Genomic DNA, 19,373 nt, shown 5'->3' with positions numbered 1-19,373 from the left:
AATATTATTAATTTTTTTAATTTTATACTCGATAATAAATGTTCGATTTTACCCAAAAAAATTATAAAAAAGAAAATATATAAAAGAAAGAAAAATAAAAATAAAAAGCAACAATGGTTGTCAAATCCATTCTAAAAATCGAATTGAACTAATAGAACAAATACTCATGCTTAATAATAAAATGAAAAATTTGAACCAATAAAAAAAACTAAAAAATTGAAAAAATAAAAAAAGGTGATTTTTAATATTTTAGTTAGTTTAATTATTTTAATTTTTCTCAATACAAATATGGAATTGAAACAAAATAATCAAAATCTATGTTGCACGGAAACACTTTATAGGAGCCATTTCTTTATTTCCGAAACGTTTCCTATTTCCGTTTCGAATCTAATTTATGTTTATTTTTTTAGAAAAATGTTCGTTTCTACGTTTTCGTTTCCTATCAGAAACGTTTCCCGTTTTCGTTTTCATACAACATAGATCAAAACACACAAATTTAAAAATTGAATCAAATTAACTTATAATTTAAACCGAATCGAGCCATCAATTTCAACAGATTCAATTTAATTATTTCGATTTAACTAAAATATTGTTCGCCCCAATCGCTTAGAATTTGTTCTCTTTATTGTTTTTAATTTTTAATTTTTTTAAATATTGAAAACGTGTTTATTTTTATATTTTTAAAAATATATTTTCAAAAACAAAACAGAAAATTGTAAAGAAAGTTCAAAACAACAAAAAATCATTTTCGCTATTTTCATTACAAATATACTCAAAATTTTCAAAATGTTACAAATAAAAAGAACGCATTTTCAATAATCTTAAAACAAATACTCAAAATTGAAAATTAAAACACAAAAAAAATATCCCTTAGCATTTTGAAAATTTTGTATAAATAACAATGTTTTAAAAATCAGATCGGAAAGCGAACCGGCCTATTAATTGGGTCACGGGTTAGTTGGTCCGACCAGTTAGACCTGAGTGGTCCGATCAGATAATATCATATATATATATATTTTTTATAATTAAATAATATATATTAAATATATATTTTAATATATATTTAAAATACTCATATTCTATATATTAATACGAGAAATGTTATTATTAACTAATATATAACTAATATTTTATATATAATTGTTATAATGTTATTAAAGAATTAATTAATAATTAAAATTTATAAAATAAGTGAGAGGATGAAAAAAAATCGAGGTCAACCCGGTTCCTGGTTCACCGGTCTAACCGAATTTTGACCGGTTTTAACCGAGTTGAGGAAATTTAATTTTTTAAGTTAAACCGAATCAGATAGGCCACCGGTTCCTGATTAAACAGATTCGATCGGTCGGTCCGGTCTTATTTTTAAAACAATGATAAATATACATACATATATATATATATTTACAATCAAATTTTGGTCCATAGAAAAAAAAGCCTATTCGATTTGGTGGAAAAATTGGAGAATGAGTGACTTTAAAATGAAAACAACCCAAATTTTTAAATAAGCAGAAGAACTCAGTGGTGATTTCTTTCACCATTAGGTCTGTAACAACAGTTATTGGTAGCGACCACTGGTAACCACTATTTCTATATCTTTTATTTTTCTTTATTTTGTGTATTTGTTACATCACAAATTTATGATGGAGTTTAACAAGATTAAGAGTTTAATGGTTGTTACAAAATAAATTAAAATATAAGAAATAATATGAGATTAAAGCTTTAAATTTTACTAAATTACATGGTGTACCCTATGTTTTATAAATTAAAAATAGTATTACGATATGCCCATGCATTAACGAAAATTTACATTTATATGGTAAATATGTTGCAATTGAGGTCCCTATAAATCAAAGAAGTGAGCATAAAGGATTTATGTAGTTTTATAAAATATATACCAGAAGCCCTTTTAATTTAAGTATTTCAATAAAAGAGGACATCTGCATAATCTATTGATTTTTTTCATCATTTTTTTATATTTCTCCTTTTTTTTTTTTTTTTTCACTCAATGTCTATTCAAACACAACAAGACATAATTATATTAAATTTCTTCCCTTTTTGTCATTTGTTTTCAATGAAAATTACTCAATCCAACCACAACACATTTTCCACAACTTCATGCCCTAAAGATTGTTTCAAACTCTAAGTAAGAACTCTTACTCGAATCAACTCGTGGCGTCTTTCAAAACTTTTCTTGCTGATCAGATTGCATGCACATGAAGATACAATGTTGGGAATGATTATAGAAAGTTTAAAGATTACTTGAAGTTATACTCTGGACATTTGTAAGGAAAAAATGTACTTTAGTCACTTAGCATGAGGGTAAAATAAACATTTGTAACGAAAATAGGTGTTTTGAAGAGTTAAAAATATTTTTTGTTAATTGTGAGCAAAAATATTTACAAAACAGGGACTAGTACAAGGATTAAAACATAATTAAAATATAAAAAATACAAAGAACACAAATAACTTATTGTTTCGGCCACCAATGGCTATAATGATAAAGTATTCAAGGCCCAAATTTTAATATCCGAAATACTACTTTAAGTAACACCAAGAATAAGACCACCGAGCATTGAACAAGCCCAACCCCCCAATTGCCTCTTTTCACCAAACACAATTCTCTACAAATAGTAGAGTCTATAAAGGAGTAACAATATCACTAAGATATAAGAGTTCGAAGAACATAAGTAAAAGAAGAGACAGAGAAAATAAGGAGAATCAGTAAATGGAGTAAAGCATAGAGCTTCAATTAGGTTGGCCAAAATAAGAGAAAAAAAATCAAAAGTTGTCACACACAACAAAAAGGGTCTAGAGTTTTGGCACCATGCTAATGAAGGAAAGGAAGAGCCCTCGTAACATATATAAAGAGATGGCTAAGGCAAGAAATAAGGGCTTTTCATTCTTGAGCAAATGGGCTTGAGCCCATTTTTTCTCCAAAATAGATGGTTGATGAGCTTATGGTCCGATTTTTAAAATGGGATGTCAATAAGTGGTGTTTGGACTTGGTTGTTGCTTTAATTATGGGTTGAAACCTATAAAGTTTAAACTTACCTGATATAATAGTCACTTCCTTGGACTTATTTGGAAACACAAATCCAACCTTAACATTAGTAGAGAATGTTAAGATTTAGGGTTTATAAATAGTTATTTAATGGCAAAAAATATTATATGGGAGTATAATGTTATATAAATTTAAAAATAAATAAAGTAACTGTAATTTTTAAAAGTTAAAGAATGTCGTATATAAAATTTGGTCATACCTTAGGATATCGAGCGTTTTAATCAAATAAAATAATGATGGTCCTATATAACTTTTATATAAAATAAATATTATTAAAATAATGTGATAATACTATTTGTATAATAATAATTATATAATTACAAGTCATTGTGATGATTTTATTGGGCCATGTTGTGGGCTAGAAACCTCCAACCCGACCCAACACTGTTCATGTTGGACGAAAGCATGTTGCATTATCGCTTATTTGACATAATTAGTTAGTGCTAAGGGTGTCTGTGAATTGAAGAGTTTATGACTTATAAAAACAATGCTAATTTAGGGATAGTATCGTTTTAGTTCTCCTTCTCCTCCTTCCCTCTCCTCTCTTCTCTTCTCTTTTTGTAGATTTGTGAATAGGCAAGGGGAATAATTGACACTAACAACATAGGTGCAGTCTGCAAATTTGGGAAGACCATTTGCTTTGTTGGTTTTGGCACCACCCTGTTATGGCCTTCTACAATGAAGGAATTGCCATCACTTCTTCCCATCACCTATTCCGTTGCCATTGCTTTTTCCCGTCACCTGTGTCCAACTCCCTCTGGTAATGGTGGGCTACAAAGGTTTAAGGAAAGAAGAGGATGAGAAAGAGAGACCAACTCCCTCTGGTAATGGTGGGCGACAAAGGTTTAAGGAAAGAAGAGGATGAGAAAGAGAAGAGGGAGAGGAATATAAGAAAAGAGGAGGAAGAGGGTTTTGGCACAATAGAGACTCATGGACTTCAGATGGAGTTGAAAGAAAAGGAAGAGGAAGATGGTCGATCACAGCAGAAGGCAAAGGTCGAAGAGGTAGATGTCAAAGTCCGTCAATGGCAGCACCCAACGAAAAGAAGAGCAAAAGAGCTTTGGCTAGAAGCCTAGAATGAACAAGAAAGGGAAGAGGAAAATAAGAGGAATGGTAGAGAATGTCTAAAACAACGTCGTTTTGATAGTCTAAACTGTAAATTTAAATGCAGTGCAAAGTCATTTTAACTAATCTCAAAATATTAATAAAGTCTCACTTTCACACTAAAATTAAATCAAATTAAAAACATATAGAATCGAACCAAAGTAACCCAACGCCATTATAACGAAATATACCAGGAAACGTGTCTGGCACTTCATGGGGTTTTTGAGAAGCTTGCAGTTTACTCAGACCAAGCAAGTCGGACGGACACATCAATGGCTAGCCGCTGCAGATAGTATATAATACATGCTTATGCAAATTGCAAAGCACTACTGATGCCGCGCATGCCGCGCCAATCATGTTCGCCTCTACCTCTTCCACTGTTCCAAATAGACATGGAGAGTACAATTAAATAATTTAAGAATAAAGAGTTAAAATATAATAACACAAATTAACTAATTAAAATATTAAATTTTAATAGTTATTTTTATACAATAAGGATTAAAAATTATATTTTTTAATTATTAAGTTGAGAAAGCACAACAAATCAATCGGTCTATTTAAATATTGTCAACTATTCATTCATATAACTCGTTTATAGATATATGCTAACATTATAACATGATAAAGAGTTAAAACAATAGTTTTTAATAGTTGAGATATGAAATCTTGACGTTTTATGTATTAAAAACTATATATCATATTTTTTAATTATTAAAAAGACATTATATATATTATGCATTACTTACATGATAATTTATTATATGGTCACCACTTTAAACTTTTTATAAAGTCATTTCCACCTCACTTTGAACTCTATAGAGAGAATGAATGAACACTTAATTTTTTTTTAAATGTCAAATTTGGTCTTTAATTTATTTGATTTTAGTTAATTGTTTCCATTTTTTTTTTCTCAAATTCAATTATAAAATTTATGAATGGCCTAATTCAAGTGTGAATTTGATAGATAACAATCATAAATTGATGCAAAATGCAAAAATTCATAATAATTTTATCTGAAATTAACAATAATTCATAGTAATTGGTAGGTCTATTGTTAATTTTTTTGTAAGAGTATTATAAATTGGGATAAAATTATTATAAATTTGTACATGTCGGGTTTGAATTTTATTTTTGAATTAATTTTAATATTACACTAAAAGTTAATTTAAAGTTAATGTGTCATAGTTTAAAAAATAATAAAATGATGAGTTTGCAGTCAAAGTGCATCAATTGTTAAATGAGTAATGCTATTCATCTCTAGTAATGATGAACTATCCATGTGGTAGACACAAGATAGTGTTTGATTGGCATTATAATAAAATCTGTTGAGTATCCTTTCATCTTTCTTAACTAAACACTATCATGTAGCTGTGACATAAACTGTTGTTCATCTCTATTAAAGATGAATAGTATTACTTAAATTGCCCCAATTTGTCAAGTTATAAGTTGATTTTAGTCGAGTTAAACTAATTTATTTGATATATTTAATGAGAAATGATAAATAAATAATAGTTATTTAGAGTTGTCAGGGAAGATTATAAGTTGCAAGGAAATGAAAATAAAAAATTGATATGATATAAAATAGAAATGAAAAAAATAATATTTTAAAAAAATAAGAAACAAAAAAGTGTGAATAAAAAAATATAAGGATATTTTTATAAATATAATTTGTAATATAAAAAATTATTAAAACAAAATTTCAATCTAAAAAGAACAAATTTTGAAAACAAATAAAAATTTTGAGTTAAAAGAGTACGTGAACGGAAATGCTGTGGCGTTTTAGATATTTTTAAATATTATAAAAAATTAAAATATTTTTAAAATTACAAAAATTGTCGGAGAATACTAAAATAACGCGTGGCCAGACATTTCTGTGAATTATAGGTTATAGAATGAAATTAAAAAAATAAAAATAAAAGCAAAAATAGAAAATCTAAATTTATTTGCGTCGGCGCGTACAAGAACGCGCCTCTTACATTTGAAGTTAACGCACAATTCAAAAAGCCTTTGCATCTTAATTCCCAACACAACACAACAGATTTGAATGTTGAAAAGGTGAAGCATCTGTTTCTCAAATCTGTCTCCCTCTCCGGCGAAGCATTCCCTTCCGATCTCTCACCTCCGGTGAATGAGAGATGGAAGCGATTAGAAAGCAAGCCACCAAGCTCAGAGAGCAAGTCGCTAAGCAGCAGCAGGTACACCGTCCTCTCTGCTCTTTTCGCTCTCTTCAACGAACCCTAATTCATTGCTTTCTTCATTCTTCATGATGCTTCTGAACGAATTTTCGGTACGTCAAGACTCCGTTGCCTGAGATGATTGTGATGTGATTGCAAACTTTCTGTTCTTGGTAGTGGAGTTCATGTTCTCTTCACACTGCTGCTTTTTGGCTCTTGTCTGTAAATAGAACTACAATCAATTAATTTCTGGCGTCGCATCGTCTTGGCCGATATAGTATACCTGTCGTTATTCTTGCCAATGTTGCCTATTTTTTCTTCCTTTCACGTTCAGTTTCTCTTAGCTTTGTGTCCGGAAGTGTTGCGAATGTAAATCATTTATGACAAGGAGTAAAGGATCTCTTATATTGAATATTGAATTGGTGGAAATAGAGATTTTTGACTCTGTTATAGCATGTGGATAGCCGATTCATTGTGATGGAGTCTGATGGATGTCGCTTACACCGTACACGTTTTAAGTGCAGGCTTATGCTTGAAGCGTCAATATCATTTAAGTATGACACTGGTCCAAACCAACCTATGTTAATTATTACTATACTACTCTTCTTGATCTCTGTCTGGCAAGGCATTTTCTGATGTGGTACATAAACCTTTTGTCTATATTTCATATCTTTTAAGAGGTAGAGTAGAGAAAGGTGTTGAGAATATTGCATCCTGAGAAGACACTGAGGTTAACTTTGTTGGCCTAGGAATATTTCACTCTCTTTGTCCTCATCCCAAGCTTTAGGCACTGTTGACACACTTCAAATTCCAAATTTCTGTCCAACAACTATATGTGACAGCTTGCCACCTTCAAATAAGTTATATGGCTTCCCACATCACATGGCTCATGCACTAGTTTATTGAAAGTAAATAATTGGTTTTGTACTGAATTATGTAAATTACACTCTAATTTTCACGTGTTCTTTATGTTGACATGTTTGCAAATGACATGACTTGAACACAGTGGTCAGTTGACAAACTCAAAATTAGCTCTGAGTTTCTTTTTACTTACCTCACTTTTCATGGCTTGCATTATTGTTTCTCCAAATACATAAATGATAAAGTTAAAAACAACTAAGAACCTTCAGTGCACAATGATGTACTGAGCAAACTAACATCATTACTCTATTCCATTGTAATATGTTGAGGATAGCACTCTCTATTGGCAACTATTAAGTAGAAACATAACAGCCTAAACAGAATGCACAAAGATATTGCGTGGCTTCTAGATATCTATTACTTTATATAACCAGGGTTACCATGTCGTGTCAACTATTCTTTTGATCTCTCTTTTGCTAGCTTAGGTTTCATTTGCATCTCTTTGTTATCTCGACTGGAGATCCGTGTTACTTGCAGTTTTCATTAATTACATAGTAGTGGAGCCCCAATGTTCTGTAGTTATATTTGTTCTTCTGTTTTGTGATTATTTTTAAGATTGATATCTCAACAAATTTGTTATTTATATACTTAATTGGGCCTGGTGCTGATGTCTAGCAACAATGCATGATGAGTCTCCAGTTCCATCTTTTCCCATTTTGCGTTTGCATTCATTCATCCAGTGTAAGATTTTCTAAGTTCTATCAATTTATATACTATCCATAAAATCCAATTTAAGAAAAAAATTGTAGAATTTGCTTTGTTACTTGAATTTTTTGTGCAATCTGATGTTTATTTGGTCTATGTATATGGGAGAGTAAGTTCAACAAGCAGATCACATAGTAGGGATTATTTTGCTAGCAGGAAGAGGATAGATTCCTCTATTAATGAATGGTAGCGTTTTATTTTGAGTGGCAATGTGTCAGGGAAGGTTACAGTACCTTGCATTTTGTTTTTGGTCTACAGTGACAGTTTGAAGTAGATGGAGGAAGCAAAAACATTTATCTGGCTTTCATTGAGTAGGACTGAAGCTTTGATCCTATAACTTTAATGTTTTTTTTGGATAAATAAGAGACATATCAAAAAGAACTGCCATGGAAAAAATCATGTTTTGGACCAGATAAAATATTAGTTAAAGCTTTGGTTGTGTTTATATCTTTTCAGAGCTGCTTATTTATCGTTAAGAATTTAAAATATATTTTGGTTCCAAAATATGAATGCTGACCTTGCTGTTTTTTATCTCTCAACAATTTTTGTTTAATTTTCCCATAGGCTGTTCTCAAGCAGTTTGCTGGTGGACTTGGAGGTTCAGATAATATCATATCTGATGAAGTTGAATTTAATCAGCATCAAAAACTTGAGAAACTGTATATGTCAACCCGTGCTGGAAAGGTTGGCTCCCATATTCTTGCTTGCATATAACTTTACCTTATTCTTTGTTTACTGACATCTGTATTCTGTTTCTTTGCCTTAACAGCACTTCCAAAGGGATATTGTGCGTGGTGTGGAAGGTTATATTGTTACTGGATCCAAGCAAGTTGAAATAGGTGATCCTCTAAATGTTCCATAGGTACTAAGTTGAAATAGGCTATATATATTTCTAAATGTTCTTGCAATATCTTCCATAGGTACTAAGTTGTCTGAGGACAGCAGAAAATATGGTGCTGAAAACACTTGCACCACTGGTAGTGTGCTATCCAAAATTGCGTTGAATTTTAGCAGATCTCGTGGTAAAATGGAAAAAGAACATGGAGATCTACTGAAAGCCCTTGGCACGCAGGTTTGAACAATATTTTCCTTATGACCACTATTTGAAAATTTTCTGTTATATGTTCTATAAGGACAATCTTTTGGAAACATGTGTGCTATGAAATTTTAAAAAGTTTTGGTCAACTCTGATAGTCCAAGATTTCAGTGATCATTGGTTGTAGCCTGTTCCATGCTGTATACCTTTTCCTTGCTAAAGAACATTCGTTCAACGTAGACTGATGTTTGTCCCTAATTAATCAAATTGTTTGTTCTTATGGTAAGAAGGAAAAAATGGTGAGTTCTTTTGAGTGAGGGGGCAAGAACTAGGTATTTTTAATGTTTAGTGTTATTATAAGTCATTTGTGCAGTTTTTCTGCATCATTTTTGCCATAAATCTAGTGGGCTAGAAGGAAGGGGGTTGGGAGCACAACTACTGTAGCTCATACTGGGTTTCCAATATGGTTCGTGAATAAGAAGTATAAAATTATACTTTCCTCTCAAATGCTATGAAAATTTGATGATTGTCACAAAATTTGGGGAAAATATTACATGTACTGTGGGACATACTGGAAACCATGTCCTAATAGAGACCTGATGATTTGAACTTTGAAACGTGCAATGATGTTCCTACCCTCTAAATGAAGATAAGAGGATGTATAAAGCTGTTTTGAAAACAAGAACAACAATCATAATAATTTAATGGCAACCAATGTTGGCCACTGAATGCTGTTAAAAGGTACTCCACAATAAGAAGTTAGGGGCAATTTTGACAATGTAACATTGAAAAGGTATCTGATTACCCTTTTTTTTCTGCAAATAGATATTATAGGGAACTCAAAATATTGTAAACGAGTATGCAAGAGATACCTGCTGCATCATAGAACCCCAAAATATGGTCCCTGTATCCATAGAACTCTGTGTTGTAATAGGAAAAGGGTTACCCAATTCAGGGTGAGTGATGGATCTGGCCAAGGAGTGCTGTGAGTTTCATCTCCAATCATCATAAATAGGTAGAGAGTGATCCATATAAACAGGTGAAATGTTTGAAAAATTGATAGGGTGTTCCACTGACAAAAGTGACACAAAATTCACCTCTAAAACGAGATAGCCAAACCATAGTCTGTGAAATATTGTATGTCAATTGGGTGTGCAGTTTGGGTAAGACAGCTTGAGTGTGACTGTGTGATGCTGAGGATCACATTCCCATGATGCAGTCGGCTCTCTAAATCTGTGGTGGTAAAATCTGAGTCAAGTCCTCGTGTGGTTAGGTAATCGAGGTAATTAAAATCCTCAAATTTGAAATAAAATAAAAGTATCGTTCAGACTGCAATGAGGTAAGTTTAAAATCAAACTTAGAATGCACCCCTAGCTTGAATTTCAATTGAAATTGCTTGAGTTCAACTAAAATGTCTATGATCCTAAATTTAGTGAAGGTAAGGAAACAGCCGTGGAAGGCAAGTGGGTTGGTTTCTTGTTTTGGAGGGGAAAGGCATCAGAAAAAAATTCTAAAATGGGCACTGAATGAATAATAAGGCTTTCTGTCTCAGTCATTGATTTATTCCAAATGGCAATAAAAATGGTAATGGGCCGATACAAGATGGCAACGATATTTTTTCTGAGATAAATTTTTTTTTTTTTCATTTAGCTAGCTTTGTAATTTTGATCTCTTTGTGTATGTATGTATGTGTGTGTGTGTGTATAATTTCTTTGGGCAGGTAAGCCCGAGAGATTGTTCCCGGTGTGGAATTCCAAATATTTTATTTTGTTTGTGTCTTATAAAATACAATTTGTATTCTACCTATAAATTGTGAGATGCTAACAACAAGGGAAGCAAGAAGCTAGAAGGGGAGAGCAAGTATTGCTGGTCCGACATTTCTTAACACAATGGCTTTGGAACGATGGATTTAAAAGAGTTAATCTGTGTTCCATGCTTGCATTTGAGTCTGGCATCTCTTCAACCAGTTGCCACTGGTAGAGATTTTTTGCTATTTTAATTTTCTGTTACGATCAGATTCTTTTATTTCCAGGTTGCTGAGCCTTTAAGGGCAATGGTAATGGGAGCTCCATTGGAGGATGCTCGACATCTTGCTCAACGATATGATAGAGTAAGACAGGAAGCTGAAGCTCAGGTAAAATTGGATATGACCACTTTCTAACTGTTCAGTTGCTTGCTGGATACTCATTCAACCTGCTTGCTCTTACCCTGCTGAGTGGCTTAAAAGTGTCTGGCTTGCAGCTTATTTTACTATAGTACAAAATTTGATGATGGTTCTGTATCTAAAACATGTCATTCTGTTGTTTAATCATATTTTACCAACCTCTTTTTAATCCTGCTTTGGACCTGGATAGGTTATTGAAGTTTCAAGGCGCCAAGCTAAAGTGAGGGAGTACAATGGCAATTCTGATAATGTTTTGAAGATGGAAGCTGCTGAAGCAAAGCTTCATGAACTGAAGTCAAACATGGTCACACTTGGTAAAGAAGCTGCTGCGGCAATGGCTGCTGTGGAGGCTCAGCAACAGAGATTGACACTCCAGCGACTTATAGCCATGGTGATACATTCTACCTGATGTAGACATATCTACTTATTGTAGTGATGAGAGTCTTCTAGAAATTGGTTGAAAATGTTGATGTTGGTTTGGTTCTTCATTGAAGGTTGAGGCAGAGCGCAATTATCATCAGAGAGTTCTACATATACTCGATCAGCTTGAGGGTGAGGTATAAACTAGTTTCAACATGTCTTCCTAGTGATCCCTGGAGCATTGTCTGTTCTATTTGTCATTGCCATTATGATTGTTATCATTTTTTTATGTTTTAATCCTTTGTTTTGGTAGATTAGAGAGCCAACCCTTTTTTTTTTTGTTGGGGGGGGGGGGGGGGGGAGGAATTGAATCTGTAGTCTAATACATGGGATTGTTATAGAACTGTTGTATGTCTCTGATGGTGGTGATTGATGTTATCTGTTGTTAGCAACAGATGTTGTCAGAGCGTCAAAGAATTGAAGCTTCTTCTACTCCAGCCGCCACAGCGAGAATGCCTCCTCCATCCTATGACGAAGTCAATGGCGTATTTGCTTCACAGACATATGATGGTTCAACCGATGGGATGGGTTATTTCTTAGGAGAGGTAACTACTATTCTGGAATTCATTCTGCACTTCTCAGTGGTTAAAATGTTTCACTTTCCCTCCTTTTTATTGTTTTGTTTTCCTGCCAGGTCATTCATTCATATAAAGCCGAGTCCGATGTGGAGTTGACTTTGACAGTTGGTGACTATATTGTTGTCCGGAAGGTTGTAATTTTCTTCATGTACTTACGTTTACCATCAGTGAACATATTAAAACTTTTCTTGGGTTATTGTTTCCTATCTTCATTCTCTATGTTGACTTTGTGTTTATTTCTGTTTTTTTTTTTTTTTCCCATTTGATGTAAAATCTGGAAAATAGCTTGTTTCTGTTAGAAACTAATTATTTCCTCAGGTGCTGGTTTATGCCGAAGGGTCTGTTTACTTAAATATTTGGTGTTAAGAGGGATCCCAAAAGTGCACTCCGCTTAGTTAACTTGAATGGATGCTTGCTGAGTCAATATTAATTTTATCTCAAGATAATTAATCTTATGTGATTCATCTGTACTGGAAACACTTGAATCGTAGTTAATTTTCAGTCTTGTTTCTTAAATAGTGCATGTGTATTTTATAGACTTGCAAACATTTTAATAAATCAAGAGGCTTGCTTTATCCAGCACACTGGCTTCAGTTAGCAGAAACTACAAATGGAAGTGTGCTGGTTAATGCCAGAAATAAATACCTTGTTTCTTTTCATTCTGGTTTTGTTAAATATCAATCATCTTCATTTACTAGCTTATCATGAAAATTTTCCATATGAAGATGGTGTTGGAGTTTTATTTCATCATTCTTTGGCTAGAGGGTTGTGTTAGGAAGGGATCCAACATAGAATTTTTGAATGGCAGTAACTGATCCATGAGGATGGTGATGATAAGTTATGTAAAACTGCAGTTTTGAATGGCCCTAATCTCTAGCTTCTCATTGGTACTGTTACTGCTGTGTTTTGTGTAGGATGTAGTTCCTTGATGAAGTGTTGCATTAAAGTTCTCATTTGATTTGCTATCAACTCTTTTTCTACCAGTCAAATTTGAATTCGCTCTACGTATTCTCTCATTGGTGGTTGTTGCTTTGTTTTGGCAGGTGATGAACAATGGCTGGGCTGAAGGCGAATGCAAGGGGAAAGCAGGCTGGTTCCCCTTCGGATACGTAGAAAGACGAGACCGAGTTCTAGCCAGCAAGGTTGCCGAAGTGTTTTAAGTATACTGTTCTTTCCTGGCATGGTAAATGTATGATTCTGCATTTAGGTCTACTGCAAGTTGTGCATTCAAAGTTTTGGCTCTTGACCTGCCTTGGTTTAAGTTTGATGCTTGTTTGTGCACGCATATAATGTTCATATGTTTATGAACAAAGATTTATGTTCTTATAATAGAGATAATCAGACGAGGAAAGACTGTTTTATTGTCGCTTTTGGTATAGTGTCTATTCTATGCACCAGTTTCTGCCGTTGTTAGCTAATGTTATGTAAATAAAAATTTTATACTCAGATTTGAGTTGTTAATTATTATGCATTAAAAATAAAAATGCCCATAAATTTTGAAATGATACTTCATTTTCTAGTTAAAAGTGGTGTGGCATAAGCTATTTTTTCTTTCAGTTACCTTTTTTTTCGTTTTTGTTTTGGTAGAAAGATTAGGCCACTTGCCGAACTTGTTACAGGTGTGGGCGGAATGGGGGGGGGGGGGGGGGGGGGTGTTGGTTCATTTACACTATATATATATATATATAATAGTTTTGTATTTTAGGTTGTTATGATTTTTTTTAAACGACCTTGCTGTCAAGTCAAGTGTCAATTTAGGTCTCTTACGATGTTACTTTTTGGTATTCTGGGCCGCCTGCACCATCTTCATTGCTTTAAGTTAGCTCAGTTGCATTTTGTTCTTGGGCCTAGAAATTTATTATGCATAGTCCAATGGATTTGCTTATAATCATGGGATGGTTTAAATGGATTAAGAGTTAAAAGAGTGTGTTTGATTGCACGCATTTATTATAGAAAATATGTAATTATTATATATATTTTTTATGAAAATAATTAAACAGTCTTAATTTTTTTATGAAAAATATGTGTATGGTATAAGTATTTAAAAGTTCTTTTTATGAAATTTATTTTTTAAGAGGTGGAGTAGTTTTTATTTTTTACACAATTATTATTTAAAATTAAATTTTAGATAATACAATCAAACACATTCTAAGATTTTTATAAAGAAAATTTTGAAAAAATAAAGAAAAGTGTTGGAAGTTGCAGGTGAACCATCAGTTTATCATAATTGACTTTTTTTATTGTTTTGATACTATATTGATGTCATTTGATAACAAGACACCATCTTATATAGGAATATGATAATGTCATCATCATAGTATCATAATAAAGATGTGATGGTATTAGTGACCACTTTTTTTTTTTTTTTCTCTCTTGATAATTAGTGACCTTTTTAGAACATGACGACATTACTTTGAATACACGTAAAAGCGGATTTTTGTTTGGTTGATATTTCCCTTAAGTCTTCATTTTTTAAAATATATACAAATAGTTATTATACCAAACAAGACTTAGTATTCTCAGTTTTGAAAATTAAAGGAGACTGAGTCCAAAAATTCCACTGCCTTCTGATGGCCGGTGCCATAAGCCCTGAAACCGTGGGACTGTGGCATGATGAATACAAGTGTGAAGTCTCTTCAACTGTGAATAGAAATTTGGAGCTTTGAATTGAACTAACCATGCGGCCATGACTTGTAGAACAATGGTCACGACTCACAATCATTTAAAGAACTCCCATTAGTCTAAATTCTAAACCTCCCCCCCCTCCTCCTCTTTGCATTGGATGGCATTCTGACTGTTGGGGGCCTTTTCGGGCAGGTAGAGTCGACTAAATTGAAGGTGAATTCTTTGAGATGTTTGAGACTTGACAAAAAGAAAATTAAAAGAGAGCACCAATGAGGTGTGTAGATGGATAGAAATTTATAGTAATAGAGTAAACGAAGATTAAAGAAAATTTAGTAAGAAATTTTTAAGCATGATACAAGGTGTAATAGAGATGTATCTATAAAGAAAGACGACTAGAAATCTATAATTTATACTGTACCCTATACTTGGGATGAAATTTAGAACTCATGTAACACTCTGCTTGATAAATTAACTTAAATTTTCTATAAGTCTCATGTTTGTTTTAGATAATTGAACGAAGAACATGGAGTAAAACCATACAGCTGGTGGTGTGGCCAGCCATGGAAAGGAGCCAGGTTGGGAGGAAGGTAGGAACAACAGAAAAAGAACCCAAATTTTGCATTTGTGAATGAATCCCAATTGCCAAATGATGGCAACCCAAATCCCTACCATTTAAGGAATTTCTTGAATTCGACCAAACCAGTCCCATTCCATTCTTACCCACCACCTGTCTCTTCTCTTCTTATCTCATCATTCAATCTCTTGTGTTTTCATTTTCATCATGGCCATGCCTGTCATGGGCCATCATCTTCTTCCTTCCCCTTTTCTCCCCAAATTTGTCACCCTTTCCCTAGACACTCAAGACCAAAAGCTCTTGAAAAGCAGCCTTGCTTTCCACCCGCCCCCCTTTTTTTTTTTAATTTCCTTTTTTTCATTTTTCTTCTTCATTTTTTTCCCCATGAACAGTCGGTTCCTTCTTTTCAGTCTAATAATTCTGAAGATGGAAAATGAAAAAGAAAAAAGGCAAATCTGGTTATGATTGTTAGTTCCAAATTCTAACATTTTCCTGAATTTTTGAGGCATTTCCATTCATGGGATTTGATTGAAACTACTCAGATATTTACAGACTGCAACAAGCAAGTACACGGACAATGATGGGAGACAACGAGAAGACCAGAACAAAATTTCCCCAGCAGCGGCTAAAACAGGAAACAGTTAACTAGAAGAAAGAAAGAAACACATCAAACCCAAAAGGAAAGAAGAAGAAGAAGAAGAAGAAGAAGAGGAGAGAGAATCCAAAGAAAAGTGAGTGTTTTTCTCATTCTACTACCAGAAAGTTCTAGATCTCTTGGAGGCAGCTGGGGGTGGGCTAATCTGTGGAACAGTGAAGCAGCCATCATCTCTCCATTTTCTGGTGGATTTCTTCTTGTTGGCAGCCTCCATTGATCCTTCCTTGAAGCTAATTTGTGCTCCAAAGGCCAAGTTTGAAGATGGGTACTGGGATGGAGGTGGTGCTTGAGGCACCCAAATCGCAGTGTTTTCTTGGTAAGAAAATGATCCCATTTGACTCTCCAGATCGCCATCCAGAATCGGCGAAACTTCATCAACTGTCTGTTAAAAACAGCAATGGCCGATTCTCAGATCAATGAACAGTTCAGATATATAGAAATATGAAAAGATTGAATTTTTCTTGCAGACCTTGCAGAAGCCAAAGGAGGCCGGAGAGGAATCAAGAATGTCTTCCACGCGCCACCCGGGAAGCATCTCGATCAGGTACTCCGATATGCTACTGGTCAGCTGATTATCCCCCAAACTGGCGGCTGCTGCCGTTGATGCGGCGGAGGCTTTGGCTCCGGCGGCAGCGGGTGGGCTGGGAATTGTGGGTTGAACAGAAATGGACTTCTTGGCTGTGGTGGTGCTTTGAGGGTCGAGATTCGGAACCCCGTTGCCGACACCAGCAGCGGGAGACGGCGGCGAGTAGAGGTCGGAGGTGGCGGAGAGCTTGACTCCGGTGAGGAGAAAGCGGTTGTGCTTCTGGGTATGCTCGTTGGCTTGGTGGATTGGAACATCGCAGTCTCTGCAGAGAATAGCTCTGTCCTGTTGGCAGAACAGGAAAGCCCTCTTCTCCTGAAGAAGAAGAAGAAGAAGAAGAAGAAGAAGAAGGTAATTCAAACTTTCTCTTATCACTTCAAAACTCGAAAAAAGAGTTTAGCAGCTGGTGCGTGTGTGTGTGTATACCTGACAGATGTCACAGAGAGGGAAGCTTTTAGGGGAAGGGTGGAGGAGAGAGAAGCGCTGGTGTTTTACGGCGAGCTTGTTGGCGTGGTGGACGCGGTGGTCGCAGGCGGAGCAGAGGACGGCCTCGTCGGGGGCGCAGAAGACAGAAGCTTCGTCCCTGTTGCAGACATCGCACTGGATCTTCATCTGGTTGATCAAGGAGCGACGGATCCTATGAAAATGGCGGAAAGAGAGAGAGAGAAAGGAATGGAATGCAAAGAAACAGAGGTTATAAGGGCGAAGAGAGAGAGAGAGAGAGAGAGAGTTGGGAAAGGCGTTGAAACTGGGAATCAGGGAGAGAGATCTATCTATCTCTCTCTCTCTCTCTCTCTCTTTCTCTCTCATTCTACGCCATGATAGATTATAGCATTGAGGTGAACTGTGGATTCTCCACTTTGGTTAATGTTTTGGGATTATTATTTCTTCTTAAAAATAGTAAAGTTTAATGTAGTTCGTTTGTTATTTAATCTTTCTCCACTTATATTTTAATTTAGGAGATTAAGTATGACTGAGTTGACACGTGGACATCCATAGTCTAAATTCATAAAGTCCAACAATGCTTAAAGACCCTCCTCCATGGCTTCATTAACACTCCATTTAGTTCACATGTCATTATTTTTATGCTCAAACTCGGATTATCCTTATAAAGAGCATTCCATCGCATCCCATGAATTCCAGTTTTCTTTTCAAACTCATCAAATATTAAGACTTATTATTGGATCAGACTGTAACCCTAAAACTATTGGATAGGAATGTTGAAAACAAAATATCTGTGGGTTATAAGGGTTTTAGGTTTTCTGACAAAGTTAGTCTTGATTTCCTGCCAATTTTTTTTTTTTTTTTCTCATTAAATTAATAAATAAATAATTAAATATAGTAAATTGTAAACTAGAGAAATTTATATTTATGAATCTAAAATAATTTACATTTAATGTGAGGGAGTCGGCAGGGAAACAGAAACGTTGGCGTCTTCATCGCTAGACCATGATTTCCATCCTCATTTAATTATATTTAAATTAAATGTATGATTTTTTTTTTTGATAAAAATTATAAATCATTAAACGACCCAATAAATAACCATTTTAAGAAATCACACGCACTTAATAGTCTTTGCATCTGCGATATACTAAAATTTTCTTGTAGTATTTTGGATTCTTATAAGTTAGTTTTTGAGACAAAACTAGTAAGATAAATAAATAAATTAAAAGTGTTATTATAAAGGATACCTAAATATACGAATTGTGGGGGCCAACCCACCTAAAATATGAGTGAAATTTACGCAAAGATCAAAGCCCATTTAAATAAGAAGCCATGATGAAAAGCTAAACCACTTTGGAAAACCAAATAATAATAATAATAATAATAAAATAAAAGAAATAAATGGAAGAATGGAGATGCTTGCTAGGATGGATTGTTCTTCCCAGACAGTAGCAGCAGGGCAAAGGGGGGGGCAGGTGGGTGATGGATGGATGGATCCACTGAGCATTTGTTCAAAGATGAAAGCGAAGGCGGCTACTCGTTAATTAATTAACAATCTCATTGGCAGCATCTCATTGATCTAATTAAGCTGCTTCCATCTCTCCTTCTACTCATTAATTCATCCCTAATTGACAACTCCTTTTCTTCTCCACCAAACCCATATTGTTATTTTCATTCTTTCGTGTCACAGTTTAATTTTTTTTATTATTTTAATTATATTTTTAAATTTAAAATTTTAAATTAATTTAACCTCGTATAAATAAATTAATTTATAAATATTTAATTAAAATAATAAAAAAACATGAAAACACATCAACAAAAATATAGATTTGGGCTCTCTCTCTCTCTCTCTGTGCTGCTAATCTCACACGTTGACTGGCATCTCAGCCAGCCTCTCCTTGATTCAGCCAACATCCCTCCTAATTGGCCATCCCAAGCTATCCATCTTCTATCACAATCGGACACGTGTCCTGCCATTACTACATAAAAATGGTTAATTAATGTACCACTCTACTGATTATTTGATTAGTAAATACAAAACGCAGCGTGTCCACGTTTACAGACAATTGTGTGGTACCAACCAAATATTATATATATATATATACTTCCCCCTATTGATTTACGTATCCTATTAATATAAATATATAGAATGTTAATATAAAATATATCAATAAAAATATCAAAAGTTATAATTAACCCCACTAATAATAATAGTTCTTTGATCAGATCTTTTTTACGAAATATTTGATTTATAAAAAATTTTTGAGAGTAAGACAGATTGATAGACAGACTTACAAAATGAGAACTAAAATACTAAAATTTTCTCACT

At 33.9% G+C, this 19,373-nt stretch overlaps 2 protein-coding genes across 3 annotated transcripts; one reads left to right on the top strand and one right to left on the bottom strand.

Annotated features, from left to right (window-relative positions):
* The first annotated feature begins 6,188 nt into the window (after positions 1-6,188).
* On the top strand, positions 6,189-13,529 carry LOC127807622 (SH3 domain-containing protein 2-like). 2 transcript variants are annotated; one of them, XM_052345628.1, is made up of 10 exons: positions 6,189-6,360; positions 8,530-8,649; positions 8,735-8,804; positions 8,886-9,037; positions 11,034-11,135; positions 11,356-11,556; positions 11,660-11,722; positions 11,981-12,130; positions 12,220-12,294; positions 13,207-13,529. In XM_052345628.1, exons 1-10 carry the CDS (start codon positions 6,301-6,303, stop codon positions 13,321-13,323), a joined length of 1,110 nt encoding a protein of 369 aa, XP_052201588.1. In that variant the 5' UTR covers positions 6,189-6,300; the 3' UTR covers positions 13,324-13,529. The 2 variants fall into 2 exon arrangements, with proteins under 2 accessions (XP_052201588.1, XP_052201587.1); XM_052345627.1 differs by having other exon boundaries at positions 11,975-12,130.
* Positions 13,530-15,885: 2,356 nt separating this feature from the next.
* On the bottom strand, positions 15,886-17,437 carry LOC127807621 (B-box zinc finger protein 21). Its single transcript, XM_052345626.1, has 3 exons — positions 17,027-17,437; positions 16,487-16,915; positions 15,886-16,399 (listed from the first exon to the last, which is right to left on the bottom strand). Exons 1-3 carry the CDS (start codon positions 17,408-17,410, stop codon positions 16,115-16,117), a joined length of 1,098 nt encoding a protein of 365 aa, XP_052201586.1. The 5' UTR covers positions 17,411-17,437; the 3' UTR covers positions 15,886-16,114.
* Positions 17,438-19,373: the final 1,936 nt, after the last annotated feature.

Source organism: Diospyros lotus, chromosome 8, assembly GCF_014633365.1.
Source record: "Diospyros lotus cultivar Yz01 chromosome 8, ASM1463336v1, whole genome shotgun sequence".
Taxonomy (NCBI): domain Eukaryota; kingdom Viridiplantae; phylum Streptophyta; class Magnoliopsida; order Ericales; family Ebenaceae; genus Diospyros; species Diospyros lotus.
The sequence above is the reverse complement of the archived record's forward strand: the minus strand, read 5'-3'. Positions and strand labels throughout refer to the sequence as shown.

What these genes read in the sequence shown, in the direction of transcription:
- LOC127807621 (XM_052345626.1), bottom strand. Translation starts at nt 17,410, where the DNA reads ATGAGAGAGAAAGAGAGAGAGAGAGAGAGAGAGATAGATAGATCTCTC. An exon ending in CTCTCTGTGACATCTGTCAG is followed by an intron (nt 16,916 to 17,026) that starts GTATACACACAC and finishes CTTCTTCTTCAG; the next exon opens with GAGAAGAGGGCTTTCCTGTT. An exon ending in CCTCCTTTGGCTTCTGCAAG is followed by an intron (nt 16,400 to 16,486) that starts GTCTGCAAGAAA and finishes TGTTTTTAACAG; the next exon opens with ACAGTTGATGAAGTTTCGCC.
- LOC127807622 (XM_052345627.1), top strand. Translation starts at nt 6,301, where the DNA reads ATGGAAGCGATTAGAAAGCAAGCCACCAAGCTCAGAGAGCAAGTCGCT. An exon ending in TGAAAGCCCTTGGCACGCAG is followed by an intron (nt 9,038 to 11,033) that starts GTTTGAACAATA and finishes TTTTATTTCCAG; the next exon opens with GTTGCTGAGCCTTTAAGGGC. An exon ending in TGGGTTATTTCTTAGGAGAG is followed by an intron (nt 12,131 to 12,219) that starts GTAACTACTATT and finishes TTTTCCTGCCAG; the next exon opens with GTCATTCATTCATATAAAGC.